The 18658-nt window shown below is 34.4% G+C and overlaps 1 protein-coding gene across 7 annotated transcripts in view; it reads left to right on the top strand.

The window, feature by feature from the left end:
• Window positions 1–508: 508 nt before the first annotated feature.
• Window positions 509–18658, top strand: part of DCUN1D5 (defective in cullin neddylation 1 domain containing 5) — a 35608-nt gene continuing 17458 nt past the window's right edge. The window contains exons 1-5 of one of the 7 annotated variants that reach the window (XM_037841240.1): window positions 1156–1200; window positions 3322–3413; window positions 3523–3574; window positions 9745–9815; window positions 10224–10315. In XM_037841240.1, the coding sequence (XP_037697168.1) occupies window positions 3402–3413; window positions 3523–3574; window positions 9745–9815; window positions 10224–10315 (227 nt within the window). In that variant the 5' untranslated portion in view covers window positions 1156–1200; window positions 3322–3401. Of the gene's footprint in view, window positions 1201–3321; window positions 3414–3522; window positions 3575–9744; window positions 9816–10223; window positions 10316–18658 lie in introns of those variants that run through there. The other 6 variants (XM_037841238.1, XM_037841242.1, XM_037841243.1 and 3 more) reach the window with 6 other exon arrangements.

Here is an 18658-nt window from a genome sequence, read left to right as displayed (position 1 = left end):
TTTCTGTAGATGTAGTTATATTTACACCCTTGATCTGATTCGGATTTGATTTCTTTGGTTTCATGTATTTTTAACTGGGTTAACATTCCTGGTTGTTATATAACTAACATAATAGAAATAGTGAATTTATTCATCCATGTAACTGAAAATTCATGTAACTGAAAATTCTATCTGGGTTCACGGCTCATATCACACAACCATGATCTGGCTGTTTGTCTTTCTGCTTGATCCTGGTCATTTCTGAGTTCTGGGTTCATTCTCTACATATTTTCAGGTTCCACTCCATACGAAAATAAAGTTGCTTCCTGATGGTTCAATTTAGTGTCAATTAGCAGTAACGTGTCCATTCTGAACCAATTACTGGCACCAAGGAAATATGAGATTTTGACTGGCCAGATTAGGGTGCAAAGGTTGAGGCAGTCTCACCAGAACAACCACATTGACTGTTACTGAATTTAGAGATTTGTTAGTCCTCTGCCATGATGATAGGTAGCTTACCATATGAAAACTCTCAGAAGAGAAACTTGGTCTACTTTACCACGTTACTTTTAACGCCAACCGCAGAAACATCTCTTGGTGATGACTCCTAGCATTAGGACGGGATGGAAGCTTAAGGATAAAAGTCAGGATACCCTGAGAAACCGTATGCACTCACTTGGCCAACGCAGCCCAATTTCTTCACTAGCCGCATCCAGACCGCGACGATCTACCTCCACCGCACAGATTTCGGGCCAGCCACAGCCACACCCCACTCCGCGACCGGCTCTGCGCTCGCGTCACTTCCGGCCCCTAGCGATTCGTATCCGGGTCACGTTGAACCTCTTGCTCTTGGAATCCGTGACTAGTGGAGGTGTTGCGCTGTCGGCGTTATCTCCTCCCGGCGAGATCGAGCCGCAGAGTTCGTCCGCGAAGAGCCACCGCTGCCCCGGGCAGGGAAGGACGAGGAGGAGACCTGGGAGCGAGCGGCGGCAGGGCTGGTTTGTGCCAGTGCTGGCTGGCGATTCTGCTCCTCCGCCTGCTGCTGTCTTTGGGAACCGGGTGCCAGCGCTGAGGGGTCTCGGGCTTACAACGACCCCCTTTCATTCCCCGGCTGTCTTGGCCGCCCTACCGGGGAGGGCGGAAGATGCCGGTGAAGAAGAAGAGAAAATCCCCCGGGGTGGCAGCGGAAGACGGAGGCCTCAAGAAGTGTAAAATCTCCAGGTACCACCTCCCCCACAGCTAAAGCTTTCCTCCTTCCTCCTTGGCTGGAGAGCAGGAGGGGAAGGAAGCGGGCCCGGTTTCCGGGGCTACGGCGGGGGTGAGGTGAGGCCCCTCTGATCCACCTGGGTGGTGGCTTTAGAACACCGCGAGTCTCGGTTCCCGACCTCGTGTTCGCGTGTGTGCGCGCTGTGGCGCTCATAGGACTAGAAGAATCGCCCCACATTAGAGTTTAAGGGCATAGAAGGACTACAAAAATGGCCCTACATTAGAGTCTCAGGGCCCTGGAGAGTGGGAAACAGGGTTGCGTATTTCCGTGACTTGCCCTCTTTCACCCTGCCCCCCTACTCCCTTAACCCCTCCCTTACCCTCTTCCAGCTCTAGAAATGGCTACAGATTTCCCAAAAGGGTTTTATCTAGAATTTCTTTACAGTGTGTGAAGAAAGCGGACCTTGAGGAATCTTGACTTGACAACTGTCTTGGGAATGGTAGAAAAGAAAACTCCCTGTGCTATAATTGGCCTCCAAATTTAATATTTGGAGTGGCCTAACCCGGACGTAGCAGGCGGCTTCCACCTGTGCAAAGGCCCTATGTGCAGGGTTTAGAAAGCCCTGCTGCTCTTTGTTGTTTAGCATTCAGGACGCTGTTAGCTCTCAATATAAATATTAATACTAATCTGGGAGCTATTGTACTCTGTGTCCTCTTGGAGAAAAAGAAGACCAATCAGAACCGAAGTTATAGCTTTTAAATCTTTTTGTAGCTTATCATTGAGGCATCACAGCAACATGTATGCTGCAAAAGATTATTGCAATTTAGGTGTGAGAAACGCTGTTTTTATTCCCTTATTGAGTGTTTTTGACCATATCAATGATTGGTACTTAATGTAACAATTTCACATACTACCATTAAGAGGAGGACAGTAGTCAGTATTGGAAGGAAGAAATAATGATAGAGCTCTACATAAAGAGGAATCTGTTGCTTAAATGTTATTGTTTCTTGGGCTAGTAATCTGTAAGATGATGGTTTTTTTCTTATATCACTTGGTACCTCACACTGGAGTTTGACATGGTTACAAAGTATCAAAGTTATTTAGCTAATTGCATTTTCACATGTGATTTTGCATAGTAACAAGATGCAACCAATGGTAACGTAGTAAATCAATACTTTGAGTTAGCTGGAAATCATTTATTTGAAAAAATGAATACATTTTAAATATTTTAATTAAGCACATTAACATAGCAGAGCAGTTGATGTGATTAGAGCTCAGATGATACTTTGCTCTATCAATTTAAAATTTTAAATATGGTACCCTTATTTTATATTACTGTATTGCACAAGTTTTAGCATTTCTGTGTCATTGTGGCAGTGTAATTATTGGAACTCCTTGAGAAAACATTTTCTGAAATCTTAAATCCTAGAGGTCATTTATGAACTTCCCAACTTGTAATGATCAAAATATGGCTTAAAAATAAACTGGCTCAGGGATTTAATAGTTTTGGCCCAATTATTTGGACTACTGTTATCTTTTAGGGGTTTTTTGTTTGTTTGTTTCTGTTTTCTTTTAATCTCTGGAACCTGATTATTATTCCCATATATCCTAGGTCATCTTTTATTTTAAAAATCTATTTAAGTTTGGTAGACAATAAACAACTCTTAATGTGTAATTTTATTTTGCAATACTGATGAAGTATCAAAATATACTTTGTAAGATTTTGTTTTCAAAATGTTTGGAGTACATCTGTTATACAAAAAATAATTTCCATGCAAATCAACAGAAACTGGATAAATTTGTACTTTCCCAACTACCAGTTTGATTGAGACTGTTAGGTTAAACTTCTCTGTAGTCCTTTGAAATCTGGCAAAATAATTTTAGCTGATATTTTTGGAATTTGATATTGAGCAAAGTAGCATTTGGGTTTTGTTAACCAGAAATTCTTACATATAGACTACTGTTTGAAATTGCAAATACTTAAGAACTCCAGTTTTTTTCCCTATAATGCCAACTGTAGAAACAACAACAAAAATCCTTTATTTAGTTTGAATTGAAGTAGTTCATATTGAACTTAGCTTTACATGAAGAGTTGAGATTTGATAAAAATCTTAGGCATTTGTGTGTTTTTTAAGCTATTGCAGATCCCAACCCCCTGCTAGACTAATAGGTGGAGAGGAACATTTTTCAAGCAAGAAGTGCCTGGCTTGGTTTTATGAGTATGCAGGTAATGAAATTAATGTAAGAAGATGTCAATCATGTGCTTTTAAAAATTTTTTTTTCTTTTTCTTTTTTTTTTCTTTTTGTTTTTTCACTTAACAAATTATTTATTGCAGGCCTGCTGTTTGTTAGTGCTGTGTGCTGGGATCAGGGTCAAGAATGAGAATTGTGGGTATACCAAGAATTTGATACCTTTTTAAGCTGATATTTATTTAAAATATATATTCTTTGTATATTTAGTGGGAGAGGAATAACTCACTTCCTATTTTAAAAATTTGCAAACAGAGACATAGTCACTTATTAGTTTATATCCATGGCTAAATAGTATACTGGAAAACACAAAATAGGTAGTAAAACATTTTCTACTTTACATAGTTGTTATTTTTTCTGTTCAATATTCTTTTGAAATTTTTCTGAATCAGAAACTAACATTTTCTGAAATTTTTAGGAGACATAGTAAATAATTGGTTCAGTTCAGTTCTACTAGATATACAATAATAATTAGGCCATGTTTATGACAACTAATTTTCACTTTTAAAAAGAAAATATTAGTGAGTAAGTGCACTCACAGTTGACTTATCTTCTGTCATTCATTCAGTGATTTGTTCAATAAACATTTATTGAGCGCTTGTGTTTTAGTCTGCTAGGCTGCCAAAATGCTGGTATCATGAATCAGTTGACTTTTAATAATGGGAATTTATTAACTTACAAGCTTACATTTTTGAGGCTGAGAAAAATGTCCAAATCAAGGCATCATCAGGTGATGCTTTCTTCCCAGACACCAGCTGCCAGTGATCCTGAACTCCTCTGTCCCAAGGCAGGGCACATGGCAATGTCTCCCGGTCTCTCCTCCCTTCTCTTCTGCCTTTTATTGCTTTCAGCTTCTTGCTTTCCTGGCTTTCTTTCCTCCTTCTCTCTCATCCTGTTTATGAAGGACTCCAGTAAGAGAATTAAGACCCAACCTGGGCCTTGCCTTAACTGAAGTAACCTAGTCAAAAGTGCCTACTTAAATCGGTTTACACCCATGAAAATGGATTAGCTTTAAGAACTTGATTTTCTGGGGTCCATATAGATTCAATCAGTGTGAGTGTCAGGCATTGTTTTAAGTGCTGATTTTAATAGAGACTGATATTAATACAGTGTGATAAATACCATATTAGTAGTGAGATACTCTATGAGAGTTCATAGGAGAAATATATAATGCCCAGCTTTGGAAGTAGTAGGCAGGGAAGGCTTCCTGGAGAAGCTAATTTAATCTAAGCAAATTCCTGTAAATTTGGAAGCAAAGCTCTATTCCTAAAGTGGTGCTGCAGTTTTGAAATGAATGTCAGAGACTGAAGAGTTAAGCAAATATAAGAAAAAGAACACTTGTTTCCAATTTATCACTAACTTTTTCATAAGCAGAATGAATTTTTTCCCCCTTAGAATGGTTTTGGTCTTTTGGAGTGACTGATTTTAAAGCTTTCTTTTTTCCTTTTTTTTTTCCTTTTCTTTCTCATAGCTGTCTCCCTGTCTTTTTTTTTTTTTTTTTTCTTTTTACAACTATCTTTCTTAGTTTTTGTTTAAAATAAAATTGTCTGTCTGTAGTTATTGCCTTATATTTAGTACTAATCCAGGTTAAGTTCTGAAGTATACTTTGAACTTGAGATAAGTTTAGGCTAACTGGATTTTAATGGAAAGTGAGTCTATTTTGGGGGCAGTGACATCACTTTTGGGATCAGCTGAGTGATCTCCAAAGTATAATTTAAAAACTGTTTAGTAACAGAACAGAGATTCTTTCTAGACCAGAAAAAAATGCTATTACTGGTATCCCAAGACAACCACTAACCCAATTTAAATGAAAGGAAATCACTTTCTTACTGACCTTCATTTAACATGTTAAGCTATTATTCAAAAATGCCAGTTTTACTTGTTTGCAAAGTTGCAAAAAGTTACTCATCTTAGTTCACATATAAAGGTTACTAAATATAAAAATAATTAGTAAATTTTTTTCTCTCACACTTACTTGTTTTATTTCTTTTAGGGACTTTCCTGGGTAGCATAAAATTCTAATTAGTTGAATATTTATTTCCTATATTAGCATTTTTATAATAGTCAACCTAATAATAGCTACCATTATTTTAAAGATTGTGCTAATTGTATCATTTTTCCTTGTAAGTTAGGTAGGTGACATTAGCGCTATTTCATAGGTGAGAAAACTAAGCCCTAGATTACATAATTTGCCCAAAGTCATAAAGTGACAAAAGCCAGGATTCAAACCCAGGTCATTCTGATCACAGAGCCCATGCTTTTAACTACTACTGTCTTGTAGTGTTTATTTTTTTTATTTAAGGCTGTGTATATGGCAACTAATTTTCACTTTTAAAAACAAAATATTAATAAGTTCACTTGAAGTTAACTTATCTTCTGCCTTTCATTCAATGATTTGTTCAATAAATATTTATTGAGCACTTAGCATAGTACCAGTATCATACTGGGACATAGTAGTGAACAAGTCAGACAAGATCCCAGCCCTTGGGGGATTTGCCTTCTAGTGAGGAAGACAGTAAACAAGCAGGTAAGTAGGCAAGATAGTTACAAATTGAGGAGGACTATAAAGATAATGAATATTGTAAGGTACAGGTCTAGAGAGTAATGAAAGATTGGGGGAGCGATGGACTTTCAAATAAAATTGTTAGGGAAGGCCACTCTGGAGGTGACTTTGAACAGAAGCCTGACTGACAAGTGGGAACCAGTTTGCCAAATAAGCAGTAACTGTTCCATCTTAAAATGAGGATGTCCTTTGTTAAAGTGGAATCAATAATTGTGCCTACTGAAATAGTACATGTAAAGCACTTATAACAGTACTTAGCATATAGTCAGAACTCTATAAGTTAGCTATATTTATTAGAAGAATAATAGCATTACAGTATCAGATTGACTGGTTGTGTGTTTTTACAACACTATTCAAAAATTAACAACTACTTTTACATAGCTCATGCTGAACATGTTGTGTCATTAATTGAGCACATCTGCTATGGCTGGCATGGTTTTTTGGCCCTGCAGATATAGCCAGGAAGATTTCTTTATGGTTATTAAAAAAAAAATCAGGAAATTGACAGTGTTTTGCTTTTCTTTTAGTTTTGAAAATATCGTATCCCTAAACTTGTTACTATAATGTTATAAGTAATGTGTGATAAGCCTGATGATATTGATCTTTCACATGACCTCTCATCCCTGAGTGATGTTTAGATTAGTAAGGATCTAGTAATATACTGGGCCTATGAGTAAACAAAAGCATAGAAATTAAAAGAACACTTTTAAGATCTTATGAACAATCAAAAAATGTTAGAATTGCATATTCCTAATAAAGTACCCAGCTAGTAGAGGAGTAAACTAAATCATTTCCATAGCTTTTTAATTTTAAAACTTAGGAAGTTATAGTAACTTTTTCACATCCTAAGGATACTTTTGATTACTTGCATTTATTTAGTGAGTGGAAACCTAGTTGCCATAACTTTTACCTAGGGAGTAGTTTTATTGGAATGATATGGTTCAAAAGTACAATTAACAATATACAGTTAGGGAAAGACTGTTGGACCATTGGTATGGACCTTGTTCTAGACTTAGATCTGGTACTATTTGTGTCACTTTGGGAAAGTTGACGTGTACAGATCTTATATCTGTATAAGGTCTTTTGTGTATGTATGTGTGTATGTAACCTAATTTAACTTGATTCTAATCAAATTTTAATCACTAATTAAAATTGATTTCCTCTAATTTCTAGAGGAGTGAACTATATTTTATGACATTAACTGATATTTCTTAACATAACTTCAACTTTCTCTTTTGATACCAATGGCAGCTTTGAGGACAAGTCTGCTTTCTTATTGCATTAGAGAGAAAAATTTAGAATATATTCCTTTTGTGCTTTAAAAATAAAACTTTTTCTTCCATTACATTTTTTACTTGATTTTTATTTTCATACATGCCGTATGTTCCAAAATAGTAATGGTAGATAATAAAAGGATGCATAACTCAGTTATGTTTTTTAACAGCTTTATTGATTATCAGTTTTGTACTTTTTTAAATTATACAGTTTTTATAAAAAATTTTTATCTCCAAAGTATAAATTAAGAAGTGAAAGTCTTTAATTCCCATCCCCTCACCTTTTAACACCTCAGAATTTTGTTAGTACTTACTAAACCTAGTGACATTTGCTATATTAACACAAAATAAAATAAGGGTTATTTTTCTCAGATTATGTGTGAACTTCATCTTGCTTGCCAGGATGTCTTCTCAGGCAGCAAAAATATAGTGGCTACGTACTGGAAGGCATTAAAATCTTTTCAGAAAAACCATAGCACATTGACTTCATGTTGTGTTTGTGACCTGATGGTGGTGGTATAAGATGCCACCTGCACAGCCATAATCCAGTCTATGGTTTATAAAACTGGAGTATTTTTAGTCCTTAAAAACAGAAACTGGTTTCTCCTGGTACTTTAACAATAATATTAAAAGACTATATTTTTCAAAAAGCCAGAATGATGAACATATTTCTATCATATTTCATATTGTTATAAAATTTGTCTTATCCAGTTACAAAAGAGACCTAGCGATGTTGTAAGTATTATATTTTGGGAAAAATTTGATAACATGAAATATGACAATTGGAGGATTGACTTAAATTTAGCATTACTAAGGGAATAAGATTAAAAAAAAAAAAAAAAACAGGTTAAGGAATCCCACTACTAGGTATATACCCAGAAGAATGGAAAGCAGGGACTCAGACATTTACATACTTATGTTCATAGTGGCATTATTCACAATTGGCAAAAGATGAAAGCAACCCACATGTCCGACAACCAGTGAGCAATAAAATGTGGTGTATACATATAATGGAATATTATTCAGCTGTAAAAAGGAATGAAGTCCTGATGCATGTGACATGGATGAACCTTGAGGACATTATGTTGAGTGAAATAAGCCAGACACAAAGGACCAATATTGTATGATTTCACTGCTATGAATTAATTATAATAAGTAAGCTCACAGAGTTAGAATGTGGAATATAGGTTACCAGGGGATAGACTGGAGTTAGAGAATGGGGAGTTGATGCTTAACTTGTACAGAACTTCTATTTAGGCTGATGGTAAAGGTTTGGAAATTGTCGGTGGGGATGTTAGCACATTATTGTGAGTGTAATCAACACCACTGAATTATATAGATGAATGTGATTGAAAGAGGAAACTTTAGGATGATATATATATTACTAGAATAAAAATTAAAAGATAAAATATGGGACTGCACAGCACAGTGAACCCTATTGTAGATGATGGACAATGGTTAGTAGTACAAGAATGTTTTTCATGATTTATAACAAATTTATGACAAGGTGGTGATTAAATAGAGTGCTGTATGGGAAAAAATACACCTAATGTAAATAACTGACTATAGATAGAACTATTTTAATAACCTTTAATCAATTGTAACAAAAGTAACTACTGCTAAAAAAAAATACAATTATTTTAAAAAGTGCCATCATCAATAGTAACAAAGGTTCCATCCAATGCAGGTGTTGTGGTGGGGTGGTGTACAGGGATCCTGTATTTTATGCATGATTGTTTTGTAAACTTAGAACCTCTGTAATAAAAAAGAAAATTTAAAAAAACAGGTTAAGTACAGTTTATCAATTTTTGAACAAATGATAGACATAAGCCAATTAAGGGATTAAATTTTTGTTCCTGCATTAAGGTGGTATAACTAGTGCCAAGATAAGAAAAATATCTCTAGAAATGGAATGTAGTAATTTCTTAAGTCATTATTTTTACAATATGTGTATCTTTTTCAAAAATTAAGTTATGTTTGAGAATATTAAAACAGATAATGAATGCCCTGTTTTAATAAGTAAATAAATATTCTACTTCTGATTACTGTCTTGAACTGTGAGTTGCTACTGGCATATTCTGGTAGAATAGAGAGCTATAAACTTATACTTCTTTATATTCCTGCATTGCTGGACATTTTACTCAATGTATGCTCTCAGTAATGTTTTTTTTTTTAATGGATAGGTCTAAGTTATTGTGATTGATATTAATGGAGTATTACTTTACTGTTTCTTTTTTAATTTCTTTCATGTTGTAATGTGAGGTTCTGTTCAAAGAATACTTAAGAAAATTTATATTTTAAATCCTGTAGCAACTATTTATACTTTATCAAAGCTATGTCAAAAGTTAAATTCAATTATCTGCAAAATGTTATGGTGTGTTCATAGATGTCTTTAGCATAATGGCTTATGTTTTATGTTGATATTAATTCTTTATAACAATAAAATATATAAATTATTTTTGTCTTTGAAGGTCCTGATGAAGTTGTAGGGCCAGAAGGAATGGAAAAGTTTTGTGAAGACATTGGTGTTGAACCTGAAAATGTATGTTTTATTTCAAAGTAGAATGGAATGCAAGTGGGGTATGGGCCATTTGTAAATCTCTAAAAGTTGAGACACTTTAGTCTTGTATGAAGAATTTTTTTCTTCATGTTTAATATTGTAGGTTTACATTTAGGTATTTTAAATCAGTTTAAGTTGGGCAAGCGGTCTCTTTTTTGAAAAAGGTGGCATTTGTAATAGAGAGGTATTCTACCTTCAGGAACTGTTAGATCTTTTTACTTTTAAGAAATTGGCCCATCTCAGTTTCTTTATAGTTAATAATTCCAGAGGTTGTGCTCTTTAGTAGTTGAAGGATGGAAGTAGTTATATAAAAATGCTCTCCATGATAAATATAGACATGATTACCTTTTGCTGACTTTTCCCCTATCCTTTATGTTCTGTTCTTTCCAGATTATTATGTTAGTTTTAGCATGGAAGTTGGAGGCTGAAAGCATGGGATTTTTTACCAAGGAAGAATGGTTAAAGGGGATGACTTCATTACAGTAAGAAATTTTTTTAAAAAACAAATTTGATGGCCTATTTGAAGATCTTAAGTGATATATTGTGCATCATTTATAATTTGCAGGAGTAAGATTTCACCTTAAAATAATCAAATCCAGTTTGATGAATAACAGTTGGTTTGGAGGATTAATAGAATTATATTGTGGTCTTAAAGAACCTCAGCACAGTCCTACTAAAATTCACTGACTCTATGGATGGGTGAATTAGAGGTCCTTGGAGCAAAAGGTCATTTATTCACAGGTTGTTGGAGCAATAAGGTCTTCCTTCTTTGAATATAGAATTCCACTATCTAAGGAGTTTGTTCTTTGGACAGTCCTAAGCTCTAGGGCCTCCTTTCTCCCTTCTTCAATTTCATGCTTGACTAAAAAAAGAGATAAGGAGATACAGTTACATGACACTGTTACGTTTTATTTTTGCCACATGAATCTCATAATGGACCAAAGTAGAAATGGTTTATGAGTCCCATGCAATCTTTAGCCATTTTACAAATGTATACTTTCAGTTTAGGATACTGCCTTTGAGCGCTTTCATAAGTTATAGAATTGCTTCTTTAAAAAACAATTTTATTTTGGCTCTCTAGAGTAAAGTATCTTTAGTTCCAGAATGAATTAATAACTGTGTATTAATTTTATATTGTGTCATGTTCCTAATATTCATGTAGGATGTTACTAATTATCAACATTCTAAAATATTTGAAGGAAGCATTAAATTATAATATTTTTTTAGGAAAAAACTGGAGATTAGTTAACCATGTGGTTTCCTGTTGTGATCTTGCTTCTATTAACATCCTTATCTATTTTCCTTAACTATTTGCCTTTACTTAGGTTTAAAAATACCTAGGTTTTTTTTTCTGTATTTGTACATATGACACTTAAATTTTTGTGTTTGAACTTTCAGAATCTAATGCTTTATAATTATTTTTTTAACCAATACTAACATAGATATTTCTCATATATTTTCTTGGGTAAAAGCCCTTGCTCATGTGAACCAAATGACAGTTTCTAGAATAGACCATAAAATCAATCCTCTCATGTCCATTATTTGAGGATGAGGTGTCAGACACCCAGATTAGTGAAGAAAATAGCCAGTTTGCAGTTCCTTAGTGACAGAGCTAGGATCTGTAACCTAAGTTTCCTAAATGACTAGTTTAGCACACTGTTGTACCATTCTTTTGTATGTAAGTTAGCATTCTTTGCAAAGTAGAGGGCCAATATTATCTTTATAAATCATAGTATTTACAACCAAGACTGAACTCTGTCATTCATCTGGGTGTCGTAATATGCCCAAAACAATTGTGCAAAGAAACTAAGCCCACTTTTATACAGGTTTGTCTCTTTTATTATAATTAATGTCATGGTTTATTAATTGTAAGGCTTCTAATTTGGTATTATAACTGCTTATAATTTTGTATTATAACTGTATAATTTGGTATTATAACTGTACTAGTATTCCAACTAACAAATATTTGTATATTTTTTAAAACAAAAAATCCTAATTATTTCTGTTTTTGCATAACTAGATATCTATAATATAAAAACTTGGTTATAATACAAATGCATAAATACAAAGTATTCCTATTATTTACTCTTGAATAATTAGGCCTGTGGCCTTGGGTACAAGGACAAAAATTGACTTGCCCATACATGGCTTTTAATAGCACGCCTTTCCTATAGGAAGTTCACAAGCTATAAAACATAAAAGCATTTATTAAGCACTTAAAATTACCCTGGAAGTTTGTGTTTCACTTATTATTCCCTGCACAATTGCCTAGAATTCTAAGTTACAGAGCCTTGAAGCTACTCAAATTAAGCAAACATTTCTGAATGGGAAAATCAGGAAATTTCCCCCCATGATCTAGAGTTGCTATATGAAGTACAAAGTATCTTCCCTAAATTGGACAGATTGCAGTACTTTACTCCCTGAATCTTCTTGTGAAAACTTGCTAGGAATAAAACAGTTTGAAATTTAAACCAAAAGAGACAAAAGAATCTATTTAAGTCTTAATTTTTTAAATCTATAATTGTTTAGTATACTTGGGTATGTATGATAAATATAATCATAAAATATATAACTTCAGTCACAACTTATTCTTAATTACTCAAATTCCCTTTGTAGATTTTTCGTATTTTTAGGATTTCAGTTTAACGTGGGCATACTTATCTGATGATGGTCATCTTAAAATATCAGTTGTTTTAAATTCATTTGTTTTAACCCATAGACAATTTTAAAACAGCTCTACAAAGAATAGTAATAGATATAGAAAAATGTCATCTTTTTTAATAATAGCCCCTTCAAATCAGATTTAATTTAGTAGATGTTTATTAAACACTATCTTGTAAAGTACTGTGATACTAATGGTGATCACAGTGAGGCACACAACACAGCTCTTATCCTTTAGTTACATTCTAATAGAGAAGAAAAGGAATCATAATACAGTAACTATAAATCCATGTAGAATATGATAGGTGCTAGAGTACAAGTACAAAATACTATGGAAGCACAGATGCTAATGAAGTTAATTTCAGTTTAGTAAGACAGGAAAGTGTGGATGTGGCATTTGTACCAGACCTTTGAAGAATGATCAGGATTTTAATGGTTGAGAATATGGGAAAATATATCAGAAGAGAGAGACTGTGAACAGATGCTGATTTGGTGGAATCATAAAGTACATAAAATTACCAGGAAGATTTAGAAAGAGGTGGATTAATGGCTACCCCATGGAGAGCCTTTGTTAACATGTTAAGAGCTTAAAGTATATTTTGTAGGTATTGGGAAACCATCAGAGATTTTTGAGCACAGAAATCATCAAAGTGTTGGGGATGGTTTTCATTGTTGTAGTCACTCTTAATATTTTAAGGTCATAAACTTGAGAAAACTATAAACCTTGTCCCTATAAAGATGAACATGTGCCACTAAACACAAAAGTTTGCTTGTGCTATCAGGAGGTTTGTGGAGCTTCTTCTTAATCTATGGAGACAAGTTTCTAACGATACTTACAAGTTTTTGTTCTGGCCAATCTTACTGTAACAGTGGATTTTTATCATATCTGCTAGCTGAAAGTTTGGTGCAGGAGCAAGAGTGAAATACCATACTAGTGGAGAAAACTGTGAGCATAGATAGGCCTTCGAAAAGGAATGTACTTGACTATGATGATGAACAGAGAGTCAAGAGGATAGCATCAGACAAGAATGATGGCAACCAAACTGCCTGCCAGTGGGTTACAATAGTAAACCTTCTGGTCTCCATTTTGAGTCCTGGAGTTTGATCATATTTAGAAGATTAGAGGGGATGCCTGGTTTGACTTACTATAGGAGAGAGAGGAATTAGGAATATTTGTATGATTTTTGTATGAATGGAAGAATGAGGTATATGGGATGCCATGGTGTATGTGGTAGGTGACTATTATTTGTATAGGATTTTGTGCCCAGTAACCAATTGCCATTAACATTCCTCCCTTCTGAGCCCTCAAAGTAATCATGACAAGTCTAAAAAGCTCCCTCTTAACATGTCCAAATACCCCTAGAGTGTTTGAACTGGATTGCCCTTGTTGAGAAACCTGATTTAAAGAAATTCCTAAATCCAGAACTATGTGAATAAAATTCTTCCTGTTCCATATCACTGTGTCACAGAACAGTTATAGGGACTTACTGATAAGGAAGAACCTCACTTACATTTGATACATAAATGAGAACTTCTTGTTTTAAAGGTCTTTAATAAAGTAGAAGTTCAAAAACCTCCCTTTATAAATAGGTGTTTAGTAGTACTTGGGAAATTACTTTCAGAGTCCTCATTGTTGCCATTTAAACCTGTTTCCTCTCATTCTAACTGCAGTGGCCTTGGAGAATGGTATTCTTATGCCTGTGCTCTCTGTAATCTGCATGGTTTTGATTGTTACTCAAAAAATATTTCCTAGCTTTCCATGGTATGCTAGTTAAATATGCACGTCTTTTTAGTTCAGGTAAAATATTATTTCTAAATATTCTTTCTAAACTTTCCAAGTTTGGGAGTATTGACATTATTATACTTGTGAGTGCTTTGGGGGGTCAGATTAAATAATAAGAATTGCTTTGGTGCTAATGACTGCTTTGGTATTTTTCACTGGTGTTGCTAGATCTGGTCACAACTTCTGAGGTTGGCAGTAAATAGGTTTCTTTCTCTTCTCAAACTTTGTGATAGACCATTAGGAATAGTATGGAATCGTTTGGACAGAACCAACAATGTGTAATAGTTTAAATATTTGCCTGAAAAGTCGCATCTCAGGCTAAGAATTGCACATAGCATTCCTCATTTAATCATTATGCTTACCCTGTGAATTTACTACTATTGTTATCATCATTTTTAAAATGAGGAAACTGAGGTTGAAAGACGTTAACTAACTTACCTAGAGCCACATGACAGGAAATGAAGAAGTTGGAATTTTATTCAAAGTCTATTTGACTTGAAACCTTTGTTCTTTCCTCCATTCTATCTTCTGTCTTAAGCTTAGTTGAGATCACATCCTCAGTAATATGGTTGTTGTGTTGTGTATAGTTGTGAAATGTAAAATATTTGGAAAATATTTTACATTAGATTCTAACTTACTTAGTGACTTAAAACTCAGTTACTACCTAGATGATTTAGAATTTTGTTTGAAATATATTTTCCACTCTAACTTTTGCCCAGATTGGAATTTTGAAACTTTTTGTAATTAAATACATCTATTACCTCATTTTTTGAGAATTACTTATGGTATCGTACATTTGTTACAAATGTTTCTGGAGCGCTTGTACATGCCAGGCCTTAGTGTATGCTATGGCAATGGTTTTCTAACTCTGATGGTAGGAAGTGGAAGAAGGTGTGGCCATAGGAGGCATCCTTTCTCTTCTCTGCCCTCCTGAACTCCAAATCTATTAGGACTCTGTATAAAAGTTTGTGGGAAAATGTGAGTCACGTTACTAAAAGAAAATTTGAAAAACATTGCTTTAAGGAGCTACAAAGATATCGAATACGTGGCTCCCACTTAAGATAGCTCATAGTGGGGAAAAAAGTACATGTAACTAGATACTTAAAAATGTAGAACTCTGCCAACATTCTCAAGTGATGAGTCTGGAGATCTTGAAGACTTCATCTCCAAGGTTTCAAACAGCATTAGAGTAGCATGGAATCTGAGAGCTTGTTTCTTTCCTGTCCCCATGGTAGAAGTTTAACTGCTTTTTCAGCTTTCGTTAAAGCTTTGTTTTTCACTTAATGAATAATTTTGCACTATTAGAAGCCACTTACAGAATTTATTTATTATTATTAAATAGTTAAGGAACTGGGCCACTGTCAAATTAGATGGTTTACTTATTTAAGTTTTGATTTCCATTTCTGACAATGTGGTGTATTAAAAATGCCAAGAAACCACTTTTCATATAAAATACTTAAATACCAGGTAAAATGAAAAACATATTTGTAAAAAGCATACCTGAGCTGACTTGTAAGTTAAGGAAAATAATCGAAGGCCAGAAATGATGAGAAATGGTGATTCCATTGGAATCTACAGAGCTGGCTTTTACCCTTATCTCTTGTCACTTAGAGTTTGGCTTTTAAACTGTCCTGCATGTTGGGGACAGGAGACAAATTATGGGGCCTGAGTAAGGTGGGGATGAGGTCAGAAATGCCCACATAAAGTCACCGATGCCAAACCTGCCCCATAGATGGAGATTTGATTGCCTGTAGATTTGCGGCTGGAATTCACTATTTGTGTGGCCGAAGCCCAAAATGCACATTAGAATTGTCCTAGGTAAACAGGATCCCCATGTGTGTAGTGGAAGCATTTCCTCTGTGGAGGAAGACATGTTAAACAGAAGCCTCATTTGAGTAGGGAAGGTTCAGTGATATCAGATAATGAAATTTAAAATAATTAAATTTCTAGAAGTAAAAAAGTAAGATTAAAAACTCAGTGGATGAGTTAGAAAAGAAATAGGTATAGTTGAGCTAGGAATCACTGACCTATAATATCTGTGGAAGATGTATAGGGAGACAGAAGGAAAATAGGAGAGAGAGGTTAAGAGTCATGGATAATAAATTGAGATAGTTCAATAAACATCTTAAGGGGACTTTGAGAAGAAAATACCTGAGAAATTCCCAGAATGCTTGAGATTTAGTAATTACCAGTTTCAGGAAACCCAACAAATCCCAACCATGATAAATAAAAAGAAATTTACAACCTAGATAGAGTGAGACAACAGAACCCTGAAGTAAAATAGAAGGTCTTAACAGTAACTATAGAGGATAAAGAAATAATACAAGGAGATATTGGTTAGGTTGACACCTGACTTCTCCACACAAATACTGAAAGCCAAAAAATGATAGTGCTGAAAGAAAACAATTCTTAATTTATAATTGTATATCTAGTAGATCTATCAAGAATGAAGAGGGAAATAAAGATATTTTGAGGCAAAAAGAAAACCAAAGTTTACTATCATCTCGCTAAAGGAATTTTTATAGGATGTCCTTCAGGAAGAAGGAACGATAATGGATAGTTTGAAGAATTAGGGGAAATAAAAAAAAAAAAAAAAACCCAAGAACTGAAATCCTGATGATCAGTAACATAAGTTGGGAAGAAAATGGTTAAGGTTAAAACATTTAAAAAGTATAGTTTGGGTAGAGGGTAAAGAGACTAACCTTAGACTTCAAGGTAGATATGCTTACTAAAGTTTTTAGGAAACCTATAAAAGGATATAAATAGAATTTAGGATCTATATTCCATTTTAGTGGAGGAAAAAAACTGGAATTAGGAAAAAAGGCTAGAAGGTAAAAAAGGAGGCAGTAAACAGGATGAAGTGAAAAGAAAGCAGAAAATAAAATACAGAAATAATCTCAATATATCAGTAATCACAATCAGTGTAAAAGGACGTGATCTTTTCAATCAGTGAACAGATTTTCATCTATTCACTCTTCCTAGAGACCTGCTAGAGAACTATTTCAGATATTCCATGCTCCTTCAACTTAAACTTTCCACATACTCTTAGTTAATAAGAAAATGGAAGCAATCAGAAGAGAATTTCCACATTACCACCAGCTGATTTACCAATCTACTTATAATTGTACACATCTTCTCTTCCTTTCTACATGTTAACTATAGATGTTTGTTTTTAAGGCTAATTCCTCTGTGCAGAAGTTCTTATCCCCTCTCAAGGGTGTTGTTCCAGCAATAGTCCTCTTTCTTTCCTGTATTATAGTGTTTTCCTGTTTACTGGATCCTGCTTGCTATCATTTAAACATGCCATTATTTCTTTTTTTAAAAATTAAGCTTTTTAATTTTGAGAAAATTACAGATTCACATACATTTATTACAAATAATAGAGATCCCATGTACCCTTTACACAGTTTTCCCCGATGGTAACATCTAGCAAAACTACGGTATCACAACCAGGATATAGACATTGACGCACTCAAGATACAGAACATTTCCATTACACAATCCCCATATTGCCATTTTATAGATATATCTGCTTTTCTCCCACACGCAGCCCCTCAATCTCTGACAACCACTACCCTGTTCTTCACTTCCATAACTTTGTCATTCAAGAATGTTATTGTCACTCAGCATAATTCTCTGGAGATTCATCTAGGTTATTAGGTTTATCAATAGTTGGTTCCTTTTTATTGCTGTGTACTATTCCATGTATGGATATACCACAATATACCATTGAAGAACATCGGTTGTTTCCCGTTTTGGGCTATTACGAATAAAGTTGCTATAAACATTTGTTTATAAGTTTTTGCATGAGCATATATGTATATTTCTCTAGGAAAAATGCCCAGGAGTGCAGTTGCAGGGCTGTATAGTAATTGCATGTTAAGTTTTTGAAGAAACTGCTAAAACTGTTTTCTAAAGTAGCTGTACCATTTAACATTCCCACCAGCAATGTGTCAGTGACCAAATTCATCTACATCCTTGCCTGCATTTTATGTTGTCACTATTTTTTATCTTTAGCCATTCTGGTAGATGTGTAGTTATATATCACTGTGGCTTTACTTTTTTATTTACCTAATGGCTAATGGTGTTGAACATCTTCATGTGCTTATTTGCCATCTGTATATCCTATTTGATGAAATGTCTTTGCCCAGTTTTCTAATTGAGTTGCTTGTTTCTCTAATGTTGAGTTTTGAGAGTTCTTTTAATGTTCCAGATAAGAGTACTGTGTCAACTATGCGGTTTGTGAATATGTTCTCCCACTCTGTAACTTGTCTTTTCATCCTTTTAGCAAGGTCTTTTGCAGAGCAAATATCTTTGATTTTGATGAAGTCCAATTGATCAATTTTTACTTTTACAGATTGTGCTTTTAGTGTCAAGTCTA

This window comes from Choloepus didactylus, chromosome 6 (assembly GCF_015220235.1).
Source record: "Choloepus didactylus isolate mChoDid1 chromosome 6, mChoDid1.pri, whole genome shotgun sequence".
In the NCBI taxonomy this organism is placed as follows: Eukaryota; Metazoa; Chordata; class Mammalia; order Pilosa; family Megalonychidae; genus Choloepus; species Choloepus didactylus.
Note: the sequence above shows the minus strand (reverse complement) of the source record. Positions and strands in the feature narration are given on the sequence as shown.